Consider the following 19,367-nt stretch of genomic DNA (forward strand, 5'->3'; position numbering starts at 1 on the left):
ATCTCCTACCAGCTACCTCATATATAGAAGCCATGGCCGCTCTCCTACCTGCTCCCTCATATATAGGAGCTATGGCCACTCTCCTACCTGCTCCCTCACATATAGGAGCTATGGCCGCTCTCCAACCTGCTCCCTCATATATAGGAGATATGGCTGCTCTCCTACTTGCTTCTTCATCTTCTTCAGGCTGTGTGGCAGCAGAGGAGAAAGAGGTCAGGGTATATATTCTTTATCCTCAACTCCATGCCATCACAACAGGTCCGCCAGGCAGAACATCGGCCGTCCCACTCTTCAGTCTGCTCCTCACAGGAAGACTTCAGACACTCTCACCCCACCCCTTTAAGGGGGCATTTATGCATGTAAAAAAAATGATATGTCTATCTATAGCACACATGTTAAACTCCGGCCCGTGGGCCACATCTGGCCCGCAAGGTGGTTTTATTTGGCCCTCGACACCAGGACCACCACCCCTATGTGCGACCATTATTCTATAAGGAGGACTATGTGGGACCCATTATTCTGTATGGAGGACTATGTGGGGCCCATTTTTCTGTATGGAGGACTATGTGGGGCCCATTATTCAACATGGAGGACTATGTGGGGCCAATATTCTGTATGGAGGACTATGTGGGGCCATTATTCTATATGGAGGACTATGTGGGGCCAATATTCTGTATGGAGGACTATGTGGGGCCCATTATTCTGTATGTAGGCTATGTGGGGTCATTATTCTATATAGAGGACTATGTGGGGGCCAATATTCTGTATGGAGGACTATGAGGGGCCATTATTCTGTATGGAGGACTATGTGGGGCCTATTATTCTATTATTCTGTATGGTGGACTATGTGGGGCCCATTATTCTGTAAGGAGAACTATGTGCGGCCCATTATTCTGTATGGAAGACTATGTGGGGCCCATTATTCTGTATGGAGGATTATGTGGGGCCTATTATTCTATTATTCTGTATGGTGGACTATGTGGGGCCCATTATTCTGTATGGAGGACTATGTGGGGCCCATTATTCTGTATGGAGGACTATGTGGGGCCCATTATTCCGTATGGAGGATTATGTGGGGCCATTATACTGTATGGAGGATTATGTGGGGCCATTATACTGTATGGAGGACTACCTGGGGCCCATTATTCTGTATGGAGGACTATGTGGGGGCATTATACTGTATACTGGTTAGCTCACGACTTCATCCGAATTTTTTTATTTCGGCCCTCTGTGTGTTTGAGTTTGACATCTCTGATCTATAGTACTGTATCTTTCCAGTATCTCCCTTTAACAGTTTAAAATATTGTAAACCAAGCATTATCCTGACCTGAGCATATAATTTCCAACATATGTCTCTTTTACAAAGCTTCATAGGATATCTGCATCCTAGAATATCAAATGCATTAAAGGGCTTGTCCAAAAAGTAAAATATATATATTTTTTAGGCAAGGATTGATTAAAAATAATAAATGGAAGCACAGTCACCTTCACAGTCACAGTCACCTTCCAGCGCCACCATAGATCCAGCCTGCCCTGGAGGTCCGCGACAACTACTGGAAGCGGTGTTTACCCCGTTCACAGCACCGCTGCAGGCAGTGTTTATCTGCAGTGGTCAGGTGACTAGAAGAGTGTGTGATTGGCTGCAGAGGTGCTTCACCTCCAAACGAGGTAGACACCACTTCACAGATGAGAGCAGATTGTGCTGGGAAAGTGGGGATACTGGAAGGGTGAGAATGTCTCCATTTCATGTTTTTAATATACCTAAAAGAATTATTTTACTGTAGGAAAACCCTTTTAACGTTTACTGCAATAAACTGTCCCATAACATTCTGCTCTCCCTTACTTTGGGTACCACACATGTAATGCACAGAGATGTTAGGTCCTCCATGGTGGGAAACACTCTTTATAGCCGCCTTGATTGGCGGTAATATTCTCTGTCATGTATGAGGGGTATGGCCATACTGCAGAGGTCCTATACATTTTACAAAATACTGCGCTAAAAGGCTTATCCCATCTAAAGGGGTATTGAAAGTTATCCCCTATGCTATGGTTATGGCTTACCAAACTATTTCCGGCAGTTCCATAGAAAATTAATGGAGTGGAGGTCAAACATTTGCTTTGTTCTCGTGATCCAAAGTTCCATTATCGGAACTGATGGAGGGCACAACTGCTGCATTGCACCCAACTATACTATGGTTAGGCAATAACTTTTACATTTGGGAATACCCCTTTAATGCTGCAGTTGATAAAAAAAATATGGGATCCCTTTAACAATTCCATTCTAAATAACGCCAGAAATAGAATGTGATGTTCCACATTCTACCGCTAGGGGGCAGTGTCTACCTATATGAATATAGTAACAAGCTAAAAGCTGCTATTGTGAACTACAGGAACAGAGATGTGGGCGATTGATACAAAACTGGATTCGGATGGCTCCCACGTAAAACCCATGTGTTTCAGTAACAGAACAGCAGTACATAATTGGAGCGGCGTGACTGAAAAACCCAGCGGGAACCTGCAGACTTCTTTTTAAGAAAACATTCTTATTGTGATGGTGTTATATTGAGCGAGACCAGCAGCCACTACAGTTTTGGCTGATTTTTTAGTTATATTATTTATTAATGGAGCATTGTATGTTATGACAATTTTACACTTGTATAAATCACATCAAGATTTTCCAATCCCCTCAAAAAATCCAAGGCTGGAAGTAATTGTGGCGGGAAACACCATGACAAAAGGATGGATTTGGTACCCCTTTTTAATATATACGCAGGGCAAAAATAAATAAAAAAACTTAATAATTACCTCCCGGACCAGTGCTGTTCCTCCGATATATGTGCTGTGTCTCCTGGTGGTCACATGACATTGTTTATGTCACGTGTCATTGTTTATGTTAGTTGACAGCAAAAGCCTAGCAAAGGCTTCTGATTGGCTGTAGTGGTCATATAACAAGAAAAATGACATATGACAACAGGAGACACAGCGCTGACATCGGAGAAATTATGCAGGCCTGGGAGGTAAGTATTGATCAGTGATATGGTGTAGGTGACATCTGTCCTACTGCATTTGAATTACAATTATACATTTTTTTTATTCTTAGTGCAATAGAAAGCACTAGCATGCCCTACAATATTTTTTACAGGGAAAAAAGATCTGAAATCAATGTCATTCATAGAAGGTGCCCTTGCTTTGCATTTCTTGCACAATCTTTTTTTGTGATTGAGGGAATATTTTTTTTAAAGGGAACCTGTCACGTCCTAGCTGCCCTCTAGACTGCCCCCATAGCATTGTTAGTGATGCAATGTGCATCACTAACAAGCTGTTTTCAAGAAAATTGGTGCAGCTATAATGATTTTATAACGTTTAATATACTTAGATCCTACCTGCGTTTTCAGTCATAGGGGCGTGCTTATCATATTCAGTCATGGGCGAGTGCAGTATTCACTCACTGCTGGCGCCGCTCATGTATTTGAATCCTGCTCCCGGCAAGCGCTGATATTATGGGGCACAGGCGCACTTGTATATGTCCGGCCGCCAGGGCAGTGAGGCTGTGTGATTACCAGCTTCACTGCACATGTGCCGGAAACATAGAGTGTCATAGCGCATGCGCAGTGAAGCTGGTAATCAGACAGCCTCGCATGCATGGGGAATAGAGCGTCATAGCGCAAGCGCAGTGCAGCTGCGAACTACACAGCTCCACTGTGCATGCGCTATGACTCGCTATGTTCCCGGCGCATGCGCAGTGAAGCTGGTAATCACACAGCCTCACTGCGCAGGTGGCCGGACATATACAAGTGCGCCTGCGCCCCACCATATCAGCGCTTGCCGGGAGCAGGATTCAAATACATGGGCGGCGCCAGCAGTGAGAGAATGCTGCACCCGCCCATGACTGAATAGGACAAGCATGCCCCTATGACTAAAAACGCAGGTAGAATCTAAGTTCCCTTAAATTACAAAAGAATGTTCCCCAAAATCCAGACATTTACTTGCGACTTTAACAATTGTTTTACTAGTCAAATTTTACATCTGTACTTATTGTACCAATAAAGCTGTGAAAGGCAATGGGCAGGGTAGGGTGAAGCAAACAAAATCCATACCATGGCTAAATATGGGATATCAGCTTACAGCAGCAGAAACATCACCACCACCACTGGCATAAGCCACCTGTGCAGTAGTACTACCAAACGCAGGCCTCCTTTGCCTGCAGCAAGAGTATAAGAGGGGATGAAGCAGAGGGCGTTATGGAATAAATGTCACATCACTCCCATCAGGCACAGCAGAATGTTACCTCTGGCAGTGACACCAACAGTTTGAGTCAGTGTTCTTCACAGACTGGTCTGCCTGATCACAAATTACTAAGTAGAATAATTTTTGAAACGTCTTTTAATAGAAAAAAGAAAAAAAACACACAAAGTCCGTCAGTGAAGTACCAGGTTACAATCCGTTTCTATGGTGAGGTCACTTTGATATTGCTAAGACTGTTTTATGTTAAAGAGCTTAGAGGAGTTGGATATAGTCCTAGGAGACCTCACACACCTTTTCAGGGCAATGATGGGATTTCCAGTATTCCGATTCATGGCGAATCAAATTTTTGGGAAAAATTTGCTCAACCAGGCGAATTCAAATTTTAAAAAATTTGATCATATCTAGTGGACAACCCTACTGGGGCTCCTTGATACAGTATGCCTCTCCGTTATAAGTTGCAAAACCTATGAGACGCTGCATGTACAAGTGTAATGCCCCAAAGTTGGGGATTACCTTAAAAGGATTTCCAGGACTTTGCTTATTTTTTTGTATGGAGCTAAAAACTTACCAGCATGTAGTTGCTAACTACCAGCATGTTCTGGCTGGTGACAATCTCTGCTGGCTCAGAACAGTCACGGACCGCTTCTCTTTGTGATTCCCTTGCTTCCTGTGATGTCACGTTGACACGGCAGCTTCTTCTTTTGCACTCTGCTCGAAGGGGTATCACTGATTATGTCATGCTGATTGACAGCAGGCTCCCTGCTGCCTAACTGCAGTGACACCCCGTCAACGGAGTAGTCCGGAAGAGAAAGAGCTGCTCTGTTGACGTGAGGTCAAAGGAAACAGGATAGTTACCGTCTGAGTTGGGATAGATCGTCCCTCTTAATCTTAAACTGTTGCTCTGTTTCCTGCAAAGATCTGTATTGTTCTATGAATAGATATTTGCGTTATATTATAATATTGTGCATGTTACTTTATGAAGTACGTGTCAGCACTTTACACACTACCAGAATGCAGATGGTTAAAGGGAACCTGTCACTACGATAAACGTAGCAACAGTTATAACATTAATTTGCCCGACCACCTTACTGAAAGTGTGGCTACCGGGAGAAAACAAACTTATTTCCTCCAGGGAGCTTCCAGCTTTCAGTCATGAGGTTATGCACGGAGTGCTAACAGTCATCTATGTGGTGAGGAGCTCTGTAGTGCATTTGTGTAGTGCAAGCTGTCAATCAAAATACCGGGGCGTGCTTACAGCCATTGCTCACAATATAATAGATGACTGTAATTACTTTGTGCATGACTGAAAGCCGGCGGCTTCCCAGATGGAAGTGAACTGCAGCCACACTTTCAGTAAGGTGGCCAAGCAGATTATCCTTACTTCTGCTGTTAGTGTTTTCCAATGTGTCAGGTTCCCTTTAAAGTCACCAGTTAATTATTTAGAAAGATACAGAAACCTATACCAAATTTACAACCACAGGTTGTAGTTTAGAGTGGAGTAGTAGGACAGTCCACAACAATAAGGACCAGAGTATATAGCTTATTCCTGCAGGGAATGGCTAAGAGACAGCAGAGATCTGATGAAGTATAACCTACCCAGATCCACAGCTGTGGAGGATGCAGAGAAAACCCCATGGGAAAATCCATAAAGATGATGAAACACCATCTTTAATCTGAAGTAAAGCAAGTTCCTGTTACTACCAAGGGCGTAATGACTGTGGTCGCGAACGGGCTTGTGCAGAAGGGGGACCCACCAGCGCCAATTTCTCCTGGATGTGTGTCCTCGAAATATGCAGGTTGATATCACTACATATTATAATATCCTTAGAATTATAATTTACCTTTTTCCATAATTTCTAAAATTCCCTTCTTGATGATGTCATCACGGGTTTGCCGGGAGTTGACCTTCTTAGGAGTGGAGACAATTCCTGGCAATGGATACAATGATTAGAAGACATTGCTTTTTTTCTGTAAATTCCATCACACAACATTTCCTCCAAAATAACAAATTAATCTGACATTCAATAATCTAATATGGCTAATTATCTGGCGAGTAATAGGAAACTCAGTAATAATATTGAATTTCACCAGGAGACTGAACAGGGAAAGTTTTGAGGGATTAAAGGATTTTTATAGTATGCAACAAGGCAAATTTGCCATTCAGAAGCCTAGAAAAACTGGGTGTAATCCAGTATAGCAGAGATATTGGATAAAGACCCTCCCTTTCCCCAACTCTCACCTGCGGAGGACTGTTTAAGCTTTTCACTTTTCTTTTTCCTCCACTTCCAAGGCTTGAAGATTCTTCCCAGTGTTGCCAGCTTACTGTTCCTCCTGGCAGGTGGAGTCCGCATTCCTGTTACCAGATACTCCGTCCGCAGCGCCGGCGACTGGGCCATCTCCTCTATGTGTGAAAAGAGAAGACAGGAGAGTTTAGTATAATGGGTCACCCTACAGCGGGGCTAGTACAATGGCTAGTATAATGGGGCTAGATAAATGGAATATCCTCCACAATGAAACTAGACATCCATTCAGTATACTAAAGGAACTAGTCCTCAATCCATAAAATAATCTGTTAAAGGCACATTTATACCTAGATACTAAAGTGTTTTCGATTATCAAAATTCTAAGGGGAGTTTCAAGATCTTGCAAGAGTGTGATCCTTGCCTAGGAGACCGGCCACCTCTGAGGCAACAAGATGTACGCAACAGAATTATACATCCCTCCATTTTTGACAACCGAGAAGATTTTTACTAATAGGTAAATGGTAAAGTAACTTTCTATTACAAGCACTATATGATAGTTATTATAATAATAATATTTATATAGCGCCAACATAGTCGGCAGCACTTTACGATTAAGCGGGGACTTGTACAGACCATAACGACATTACTGAGTAACACATAATTCAACAGATATCAAGAGGAGTGAAGACCCTGCTCACAAGCTGACAATCTATAAGGAAAAAGGGGGGCTCAATAGGTAGAATGTGCTTGTAATGTATAGTTCAGCCACCATTATAATAGTGTTTTCAAATAAAGCTGCATGAGCCGGACATCAGTCAGGTTCTGTTTAAGTGCAGTTATCAAGTGATATTGGGTGCATGGAGGTGACATGAATTGGAGGGACCAGATTCTGAGGAAAATTTAAAAAGTGGGAACAGGGAAGAGTTAGATTTATAAAATGAGGTGATAGGCCTGTCTAAAGAGATGATGCTTAAAAATGTGGGGGCTATGTATTAATCGGAATGTCAAGGGTAGTGCATTCAAGAAAACTGGTGCATCACGAGAGAAGTCTTGGAGTTAGAAGTGGGAGGTTTGTGATTCGATTCCAGGGATGTGTCTCTTTTTAGGCTGTGTGCTGTAGTTTTCAATACAATCAATATTTTATGAGCAATAAATTACTACTACAGGACTAGGTCTCATGTACAGACCAGTCAGGCTAATCTAGGTAACCCTGCCCCCACCACTGATTGGCAGCTTTCTGACAAGGTACACAGGAAGCTACCAATCAGTGGTATGGGCGGGGTTATACACAGCTCAGCATTCTGAGCACTGCTATATCTAAAGCAGAAAAAACAGGGATTCTATCCAAACTACACCAAGAAGTCCAGTAAGTGACACACTGCTAGAATCATGCTCTCTGCCCCTACATCATGCTACTCTCAGATTACATAGCAAAAACCTGCTGACAGATCCCCTTTAACATGGATGGTGGCTGGGATGGGGATTGTATTTTTAATTTATTGTCCCCTTTTTTATATGTAGCCCTGTTAGGGTTAATACCACTCATGTCTCTCCCTGTATTCATGCACTGACTGTGGTCATCGATTTTAGGAAACCACTGGTGCTATTAATCGTCTGCAGCTTCTCAATTTAATAACACTCTCATTTATCAAAAACGGAGGAGGAATAAAACTCAGCAGATTTGCAGCAGCCCACAGCCAGGATATAAATAATGTACCGGCGGGGCCTGAACACAAGGAACGGAGGCATCCATTATGTATACAGCCGGCCCCAGGGGGAAGAGTCTGCACAGATGCCTCCGCTGACCTTCAAACTACACATGAAGGGATGTCTTGTGTCCTTTTGCACCCACATTTACCGACCCAACCAATGTCAGTGACCGGTGTGACCAAATAATCCAGTTTTATAACTATATTGTCCCATTTACAGTACAGAGGTTGTGACCATGCTAACTGAAAATCCCAAATGGGAAGTCTGCCTAGATAGGCAGTGATAAGAGGATCCTGATATATAAAGATAGTATCCGGTGATATCAAAGATTGTAGGAAAACTGGATCACAATTATGACTGGTAAACATCACAAATTTTAGGATGATAATGATAACAATATAGTCGTGAAGTTTCCAACATCCTCCCCCTTTAAGTGACAACATGTGTACATCCTCTTATCCAGTGACAGCCAGTGCCCCCATAATACTAAAAAATACAGTGTCCCTTTTCTTACAATGTGACAGTCATAGTCTCCACGTAACGGAGACAACAGAGACATGCATAGTGCCCCCCTTACAATGTAACAGTCCTAGCGTCTTCATAACAGTGACCATCACAATGGTAGTTATAGTGTAGCCCCATAAGATGGCAGGGACAGTCACCCTCCTACACTGTGACATTCACAGTGCCCCTATCCTATACTGTGACAGTCATAGTGTCACCATCCTACACTGTGACAGTCATAGTGGCCCCCTCCTTCACTGTGACAGTTATAGTGCCCCCATCCTATACTGTGACAGTCATAATGTCATCATCCTACACTGTGACAGTCATAGTGCCTCCATCCTACACTGTGACAGTCACAGTGCCCCATCCCACAGTAACAGTTATAGTGCCCCCTCCTATACTGTGACAGTCATAGTGCCCCCCTCCTATACTGTGACAGTCATAGTATCACCATCCTCCACTGTGACAGTCATAGTGCCCCCATCCTATACTGTGACAGTCATAGTGCCCTCATCTTAAACTGTGACAGTAATAGTTCTCCCATTCTACACTGTGATAGTAATAGTGCCCCCTCCTACACTGTGACAGTCATAGTGCCCCCATCCTATACTGTGACAGTCATAGTGTCAACATCCTATACTGTGACAGTTATAGTGGCCCCATCCTACACTGTGACGGTTACAGTGCCCCCATCATATATTTTGACAGTCACAGTGCCCCCATCCTATACTGTGACAGTTATAGTGTCACCAACAGATACTGTGACAGTTATAGTGCCCCCATCCTAAAATGTGACAGTCATAGTATCTCCTTAATAGTGACAGCCAGCGTGTCACTTTCTTGCCATTTAACAGCCATAGTGTCCCCCTCCTACGCCTTGACAGTTATATGACAGTGACCGTGTCTGCCTCTTAATAAGTTTGGCACACCTTACTCCAGCAGTTATAGGTTCAAGACTGGGAAAATTCAATCTATTGTGTCTATCATGACGATGACAATCTTAGTGTCCCCTTTTTACAGAGAGTCTCCTACTCCTAAAAGTCATAGGAACCGATTCATCATATGTGGGTTTTTCTCTTTCCTTCTTCTGTCTTGTCATATTCATTGATGTTTTTTGCACCAAATTCTTAAAAATGATGCAGGCTTTTCATTCATTTTGCGAAGAATCAAAAATGCTCTTTTTTTTGTTCAACCTTTCTCGTGACATTTTATCTCAAAATAACTTTTTCAAAAGTTGTCAAACATGTGTAAAAATTCCAGGTGTCCATAAAATCATGCCAGGGGGGACACCGGAAGTGCATTTTGAAATATGAAAACCCCAAACCCCACTCACAATTACGAACATTAACAAAACAAACAGGTGAACGCATATAAAAAAAAGACTTTAAAATAGGTGAATACAAATTAAAAGAAAAATAAGGCACAAATTAAAAACAGGCGAAATACACCAAAAACTAGACAAAAAAAAGGTACAAATGCAATAAGGAATCAGGCACAGTGTCTCCTTACCATTGACTACAAATATTAAAGACTGACCGTCACTTCCAAACAGAAAAACAGGTGCAAGCTAAGAGAGCCACTTCCATATGTAACTAACAAATTAAAGCTGCGTTCTGTAATGCTATATTATGCAAACATGTAATATATGAAATTGGAATTGTATTGCTGCTCTAGAAAAAAAGTTTAAATGAAGATACTTAGTGCATAAATTGGCCTATTGATGTGTGCCCAACAACCAACGACAAGGTGACCTTCTTTGCTGGGACCCTAACCTAATATGATACCTCTCCTGAGCTGAAAGCCTATGGGTAGGTAGGATCGAGATGTGATTAAAACCACCATAGGCTGATGGGTGGTGTGCTCAGTCAGAGAGCCTGTGCATACATAAATACTGACCGTCAATTCCAAACAGAAAAACAGGTGTGAACAAGTGCTAGCTAAGAGAGCCATTTTCATATATAAGTAACAAATTAAAGCTGCACTCTGTAACGCTATAGTATGCAAACATACTATTGTTGGGAATAATAAATATCTGGATAGTTAAAGTATCCCATGATCACTATGTCATACTTTTTTCAGGTTCCCCTGAAAGGCAACAGAATTTCTGCTAAAAAAAAAGCAGCAGAAAATAATGCAGACTAAATGTCCAGATAAGTGAAAGTGATTTCAAGAAAATTTCTGCCCATATTGCGTCTAAAGATGTCGTTGAACTGTGCAGTTTTGGTGCATTTTTTCTCTATAACCTTTTATGTGGAGTGGAGCCTGAAAGAACGCACATAAAACCGCCATTGCATTTTTAAACACAAAATCAAAGCTTTTCTGTACTATAAAAAAGCATTAATTACGCTTCTTCAAATCTGCACCAAAACTGCATCAAATATGGGGGAAAAGACAAATAAGCAATAATCCGAGAAGATTATTATTAGAATATTATACTGTGGTACAGACACAGCTAAAAAGCAGCAGAAAAGACAGCATTTACGATTTGTGTTAATATGGCCTCAGTGTTACATTTTATAACATTTTTTATAGGTTTCATGGAAAAAAATTAATTATGACATTTTTTACGCCACTAACCAATGTAGCAATACCACTGTATTTTACAGATGGTCACATTAGACTATTGTTACACGCACGCCGCTAGGTTCAGATAGGGTGAGACCGGTTTCATGATTCGTTGGAATGCTGGGGAAACCGCTTCCCTCCTGCAATGAATCCTGTTCAGTTGCCTTCTGTGTGATACAGATAACACACCACCTTTCTCTAAGGCTCCAGTCAGAACAGTAAACAACTTCCCCACAATATCCCTGGGGATCTGCTAAAACACTCCATGTCTCCTGTGACTATGTTAACCCCTCTAGTTGCTGGATGCTTTTGAAACAACTGCACTACTTCTGCATGTCACACTCTTCCCTCCTTTTTGAATGTCGTCCTCGACAATCTATTCTCCTTAATTGGTCAATCTGAAGAAAATCTAAGGAAAATCAAAGCATGAAGACAAGTCTTTCCACCAGGCAACATCTTCCATACTGCCTATGGTGATGAATACCACTCAAGTGGGCTTACCTGGTCCACAGGCAGAGATACCTGTCTCCAGTCGACAGTCCTTGGCACTTGACTCGGTTCACCAAGTGTTTCATACGTCAGTATCACGGGCATCCTCACTTCTCGAGTTGACATCCTCCTGGTGGGTTGTTCCTCATATATCACAGGAGTTTCTTCCGGCGCACTCATTTCCCGTGCTTTCTCAGATGCTCTTGGAGCTGCCTCTGTAAGTTCCTGTACTTCTCCTGAATCGCCTGTTTCTGCACGATCTGGTAATTCCGCTTCTCCTGAGTGTCGATTGGTCTCTTCAGGGGCCGGTGTTCGATCATCAGATCTGAATCGGACTTCATCTGTACTCCTTGGTACAAACTCTGGATGCTCGGGACTTAGTTCACTCTCCTGAGGATGGTACATCCCTCTCCTTGCCGGTCCGAGAAATACAACGGTGTGCTCTTCTTCATCGAAACTTTCAAGGTCCCTATCCACCTCCAAAGGTGGTCCCTTATTCGATCTCGGACGATGTCGGTCTACTTCTGGGAAGTCTTGTTGTGGTGGGAGATAATCACAGGGTAGTAGTAAATTCCGATGGACTATTCTGGTTTTCTTATCTCCCGTTTCCAATGGGATTTCATACACTGGACTGTCATCGGCTTTCCTCCTTTACGACCACATACACCTTGTCTTCCCAGTATGAACAAAGTTTTACTGGACCACCTTTCTCACGTACGTTCTTGACTAGCACGCGGCTTCCCGCTGCCAATTCTGCTCCATAACATTTTCGATCGTAGTACTCCTTACTCTTGCTCTGTCCTTGGGTAACCACTTTGGACAATATGTTGTATGCCTCTGCCATCCGCTCCTTTCATTTCCGAACGTACTCTGGATATGTTCTGTAAGTCTCTGACACTGGAGCACGAACGTGATGTCGATTGGCAGTCTTGGCGATCGTTCATACAATAGGAAGAAGGGTGAGTAACCTGTTGCAACGCTCTTTGTACAGTTATAGGCATGTACCACTTTTGACACAGAACTCTTCCAGTCTTTCTTCTCATCAGCTGTTAAAGTGCGCAACATCGACAATAATGTCCGGTTAATATGTTCCACTTGTCCATTACCTTCTGGGTGATAGGGTGTTGTGTGGGATCTCTGAATTCTATAGTACTTTCCTAGGTTGGCAAAGAGCAGGTTCTCAAATTCTCTTCCTTGGTCGTGGTGCAACCTCGTAGGGAACCCAAACCTCAAAGCAAAATCATTGAAGATCTTCTCTGCCGCTGTTCGACCCGCTTTATTGGTGGTGGCATATGCTTGAGCAAATCGAGTAAAATGGTCCATCACCACCAATATGTATTCATAACCACCCTTGCACGTCTCGAGATGTAGAAAGTCTATTGAGACCATCTCAAACGGATACGTAGTTTGGATGTTGTCCATAGGTGCCCGGGTTGATGTGTTGGGACGTTTATCTTTCAGACACCCACACTCCTTGGTCACGTACCTCTGAATATCTCTCTGCATGTACGGCCAAAAGAAATGTTCACGGATCACGTTGGTTGCTTTTTCCACTCCCAGGTGTCCCATGTTTTCATGGAGTTCTTTGAAGACCAACCTTCGGAATACTCTGGGTAGTACCAACTGCCGGTTTTGTCATCCTTTACGATACAGGATACCATCTTCACTGAGGTAGAGTTTCGTCCATTTTTTAAGTAAAACAGATACTGCTGGTGACTCATTATCTCTCTCCCGTTTACTTGGAAAACGATTTTGGTCCACACAAAGTAGTATTCTACCAATTATCTGATCTTCCCGTTGTGCTCTACAGATTTTTCCTTTTGGTAGTTGTTGAATGGACAGGGGGTGATCTTGTTCTCTCGCTTTTATGGTGGTTTCCACCGTCAATGGACACCACAATGGAGTGTCTTCCTCTTGACAAGCTTGTACTGCTTGGGCAGTGCTCTCAATTGCTTCCAGACTGACTTCCTCTGAGCATTCTTGCATGAACTGCTCAGGCTCTAGTGGCATTCTCGACAATCCGTCAGCATCCGCATTGCATTTTTCTGGCCTGTACTTCATGCTGAAATTGAAGTCAGCTAGTTCAGCGACCCATCTCTGACCTGTTGCATTCAGTTTGGCTGTAGTGAGGACATAGGTCAAAGGGTTGTTGTCAGTGTATACCTCAAACTCTTTACAGTAGTAAAGATAATCTCTAAATCATTCACAGATAGCCCATTTCAACGCCGGGAACTCCAATTTTCCGGAATGTAGATGGTAATTCTTCTCGGCGTCTGTCAACGTTCTAGAGCCGTAACCGAAGACTCTCAATTTTCCATCTTGATGATGATACAAGGCAGCTCCCAGTCCAACTTGAGAAGCGTCACAAAGAAGAACAAACGGTAAGTTGAAATCAGGATATCCCAAGATGGGTGGTTTTACCAGGTAGTCTATTAGTTCTTACAATACCTCCTGGTGGTCTGCTGTCCAGAGAATTGGCTGCTGGGACGAAACAACGTTGTTTCTTTTAAGCCCGGTCCTACCAGCGATCTTCGTTTTCTCCGTGGGTGTTGTTGACTCTGTCGTCCCCGCCAAGAGGAGGTATAGTGGGGCAGCAATCCTGGAGAAATCCCGAACGTAAGTACGATAGTAGAAGAGGAATCCTAATATCTGCCTTAAATCCCCGACAGTAGAGGGCCACTTGTCTTTTAAGGCCAGTACCAGAGCGATTTTTGCTGGGTCGATGGTATATCCTTCTCCAGACACAATTTTCCCTAGAAATCGGACTTGCCTTTTGAACAATTCACACTTCTTTGGGGTCAACTTAACTCCATGTTGTTGATACCGCTGTAATACGGTCCCCACATGTTCAACATGCTCCCGTAAGGTTTTGCTGTGTACCACATTGTCATCCAAGTAGATATCGTCCCTCAGTCCTTCTAAACATGTCTCCATGCTCCTCTGGAATTCTGCTGGAGCTGAACTGAGCCCAAACAGTATGCAGATCCACTCGTATAACCCCCACGGTGTGATGAATGCTGTCAAAGGTCTACTGGACTCTTCAACAAACCCTTGATGGTATGCTTTACCCTGATCGAGGACAGAGAACCAGGTACTTCCTGATTTATCTAACCCGAGCAGGTAAAAGGTTCTGTCTGAGTCTGTCACCCATTCAGAGGTTTTGGTCGATTCCTGCAGGGCTGTTGTTAGGGCTTTGAGTTGTTCTTTCAATTTCTGTAGTTCAGTCTGCGGACGGAGATTCACACTTTTGGTAACTGGGCCCCTCCATCCTCCAACTTCAACCTGGTTAGGAACTATGTTAGCTCCTGGAGGAACGGCCCTATGATGTCTTAAGCTTCTTTCTCCCCCAGCTCATCCATTTTTGCATTAATGGCAGCTAACAGTTGTCTGCGGTTGTGTGCTTTAGAAATCTGTTCTTCTGATATCTTTATATGTTCTGCTACTGTTCTCAATTCTTCACAGGTTACCTGAAGAAACAGCTCACTAATTCTGTCCATTTGTATTTCCACATCCATTGCTGCTAGTGAGTTTTCTTTAGGGCTGGTCCCCTTTAACTGGTGTAGCAGAGTTGAATTGAGGTGCTGTGCTGCTGTGTTTTCCAGACACTTTTCCTCTTCTCCCTCTACACGCTAATTCCCGCTCAGGACTCCCCGTACGGGCCACCAATGTTACACGCACGCCGCTAGGTTCAGATAGGGCATGAATTTGTTGGAATCCTGGGGAAAGAGTTACTCAGGGCGACCATAGGCTGCAGCTTCTCTCAGGCACACGATAGATTCAGTTGCGGACCAGACACATCTGACAAGAGTCTTTTTCAACAGTTTAACAGTGGAATTTAACCTGAAGCATGGCCAGTGCAATTCAGGGATATTACAGCAACAATCTTCATTACAGTACAGTCTCATAAAGCAGGCACGGTAACGTCAGTCTCTTCAGTAGCATAATTCATCACAGATTAGATCTCTTGGCAGCACACTTCTATGCATAAACAGCAGGCTTTTCCTTCACAAGGACTCACTAGTACACAGCATTATTTATCCTGCATGGAGATGGGGGGGAGAGTTTGATGAGGGAGATGATCCCTGTGACAGAATTCCTTCCAGTCCTTATCTTCCTGCCATGTTACTCTGCACTGTTAGTTCAGGGAGTTTATCTGACCTGTGTTTAGCTTCCCTCCTGACCTGAATCCTGTTTTATGCAAATCTCATACACACATTGTTTTTTCTTCCTGACTGATTTGGAGAACTGCTGCATGTCACTTTTTTTAGCGTTTTTGCAGTGTTTTTTCACCCATAGAAAGCATTATGCAATAAACTTTATCAGCATGCACAAGAGACAAACTTACCCTGACAAAAATGCTTTTTGTAAGCAGCTTCTTTACTGCCAAGAGAGCAGGTTTTGCTTGCAGAAAAAAAACGCAGCAGAAATGCAACATGTGAACATAGCCTTACAAGGATACCAAATATGTCTGTTATTTACTGATTTGTGATGTTTACTTTTTTTAAAAAAAGAGCATTAGAAATGGCAATATTGTAATTGTTTTTCTTTTTTTTTTAGTAATTTTTTAAGAATAAAAAAATCTGGCTTTTATTTTACCCCTAAAATAGAGGTATACAAAAATGCACTGGTATATAGAGATATATCTGTATGTACCCGTACAATCTGCCTGTAATTTAGGAGAATACAATGCACACTCAAGTAGAGAAAATTATTTGAAGCTGTTCAGTGCCAACTATAGCTCGTGGCTTTTGCTCTTGCCATCCAATGATAAAGGTGGGGTGTTTGAATTCCGAGGAGACCAAATCTCAAGAAAAAAGAAAAACGTGTTTGCGTGGGTTTCCTCTTGGTTCTCCGGTTTCCTCCCACATTCCAAAGACATACTGATAGGGAATCTAGATTGTGAGCCCCAATGGAGACAGTGCCCATAATGTCTGTAAAGAACTGTGGAATTAATGGCGCTATATAAGTGAGTAAAATAAATAAATAGATAAATGCGCTTTTTAATAAATGCAGGTCTTGCCCTCCCAGAGTCAAGATAGAAGGAGGAGGAACTACAGAACTGTGAAGATGGCAAGAATGACACCGCATAGAGTGAGTGGAAGTCAGGACATTGCCCTCACCTCCCGGGACAGCTGGACAGCTCCTCCAAATCCTTGGATCCGGAACAGTTGGGAGATATGTTTCTATGTAAATATAATTTATGCAATACATACTTTATGTTCACATTTCTTATAGTGCTCAAGATTTCTGTTTGCTGTCACCAAATAGAAACATTTATTATCTACAGTAGTGGCCAAAACTTTTTAGACTGACAAATTCTGGTTTCCACAAAGTTTGGGACTTCTTGTCACGCTGGTTGTGGGAAAGACTTAGTGCAACACAGAGGGAAAGGGAGCCCAGACACTAGGGAAAGGGGGGAGTGTAGATCTTCTAGTCTGGTCTAGTGTCACTCTGTCTCAACTACCGTCCCTATATTGGCTCTTCACCAATCATCGCACGCGATTCCCTGGCATAAGGCTAAGGCTAGGGAAGGGAGGAGATGAGCACTAGTGGCTTATGCAAATTTTAAGACGCTCCTGAGTCATTAAGGCTCCAACACCCCCCAGCATCAAGACTGGCATGAAAAACCCCTGCCCTGATGAATCGGGGCCTAAGTCTTTCCAAAATCATCATCTAAAGCTGAAAATAATTCATGCAGTCAGGTGAACGGCTAGGACTTCAGTCATTAAGACAAAAATTTTCTGGTCTGAAACAGGGGGTATACATAAACACTGCCAACAAATGGGGGCTTCTGTGTGGGATTGGTTCTGTGAGGGGAAGGACTGTAGCTTCCCTGAATTGCCACCACCTGCGTCGCTAAGTATGTGAATACAACAATATTCACTTGTAATTATTATTATTATTTATTATTATTATAGCGCCATTTATTCCACGGCGCTTTACATGTGAAAAAGGGTGTATACATACAAATACAATGATCTTTAACAAAACGTGACGGCGACTGGTACAGGAGGAGCGAGGACCCTGCCCGTGAGGGCTCACAGTCTACAAGGGATGGGTGAGGATACAGTAGGTGGGATCTGGCTTTGTCTGAATTCACACAAAGTCTTCATGACAATAGTGCAACTGACAGATATCAGAAGGATACTTGTCATCAGCATATCTCAGTAGTGCAGCCTCAGGATTTGGGCCTGCAACATTACGTCAAGGGACTGCATCTCAGAATAAGAATGGGATATTATATTGTTGTTTACATTTTTATTGTGCAGAGACAGCAAAATATACTACGGGTAAATATTCATGGGACCACTTATGCCATACTGATATAGCAGATCTGATCTAGCAGATACGAATGATGAGTCTCAGTCTTTTGTGTGCAATAATAAGATAAGGGTATACCTCATAACCATCCGAGATACAGCAGGACTGTCTACATTTGGGAGCTGTCCTGCCATGTTGGGAGTCTGTTACTGTGGCGCCCCTGCAGGTTTAGTCGCCAGAGAGGTACTGCATCTCACCCAGAGGTGTGGTGCCCCACTCTCAGGTAAGGAGGGAGTACTGCCCGGGACCCACCCACCTGCATCCAACACTACACCCTTCCGAAGGAGTTCAGTTCAGAGGGGACAGTCTGAGGAAAAGTAGTGGGAGCAGGAGCTCTGCTCAGAGGAGGGGACCTAGATTGAGAGGCCCAGGAGGACTGGCTGGACGAGGAAGGGAGCAGAGGGAAGGCTCCAGAAGCGCGGGGATCCCAGGGGCATGGCAAGTGCGGAAGCCACCCGTGCGCCAAAATATGTGGCGCCCCTGAGGGTTCGGTCGCCACAGAGGTACTGCATCTCACCCAGAGGTGTGGTATCTCACTCTCAGGTAAGGAAGGAGTACAGCTCGGGACCCTAACACCAGCATCCAACACATTCCACTTCAGTGGGGGCAGGGCGAGATTGCTCCTAAGGGAGAGCACAGTCCCTGGTCCCTAGCTGGAGGGTGGAACTATGTAGTGGGTGTGGGTGGAGGAAGCAGATTAGGGGAGCACATGGAAGGAAGTGATATAAAAAGGTGGTGGAACATTCTAGTAGGGGACAGCTTACAGTGAGAGGAGTTGGGAGCAGGAGCTCTGTAGGAGCTCTGCTCAGGAGGAGGGCCTGAGGAGAGGCCCAGGACTGAAGAGAGAAGAAGAAGAGCAGGAAAGACTCCAGGAACGAGGAAGGGACCCCAGGGGTACGGGCAGTGCTGGAGGCCACCCGTATGCCAGAATCTACCAGGAGGTGGAGGGGTCAGGCTGCACAAAGGGGACCGGTCCCTCAACTAGCAGAGTACTTTGTGACTCAACTAGAAACCGGAGGCTGCAGTATTTCAAGTCCTGCAGCCAACAGTCCATATCAGTCTCACCAAGAAGGTAGCCATAGAGGACCCAGGGGACGGAACAGACGTCGCCCGACAAGGCCCGCGGGTACCGGATTGGGACACTAGGTATGAGGTGCAGGGAGACGGCCAGAGAGGGAGAACACACAGAAGGGGGTCCCGCTAAGTACTCCAGAGATATCTGAGGGTTGGCTGAACCCCTCCCTGAGTAAGCGCAGCACGACAAGGGAAGTTACACCGGTACCTGTA

General features: G+C 43.8%; 1 protein-coding gene across 2 annotated transcripts in view; it reads right to left on the reverse strand.

Moving 5' to 3' along the window:
• PHACTR3 (phosphatase and actin regulator 3) overlaps positions 1-19,367 on the reverse strand; it is a 193,438-nt gene that overhangs the window by 118,423 nt on the left and 55,648 nt on the right. For both annotated transcript variants that reach the window (XM_073681049.1, XM_073681050.1), the window contains exons 2-3: positions 6,485-6,646; positions 6,087-6,173 (exon numbers count right to left, since the gene is read on the reverse strand). In XM_073681049.1, coding sequence (XP_073537150.1) covers positions 6,087-6,173; positions 6,485-6,646 — 249 coding nt within the window. The remainder of the gene's footprint in view (positions 1-6,086; positions 6,174-6,484; positions 6,647-19,367) is intronic.

Source organism: Phyllobates terribilis, unplaced genomic scaffold (genome assembly GCF_046119375.1).
Source record: "Phyllobates terribilis strain yellow unplaced genomic scaffold, ASM4611937v1 Scaffold_5__5_contigs__length_657084704, whole genome shotgun sequence".
Taxonomy (NCBI): Eukaryota; Metazoa; Chordata; class Amphibia; order Anura; family Dendrobatidae; genus Phyllobates; species Phyllobates terribilis.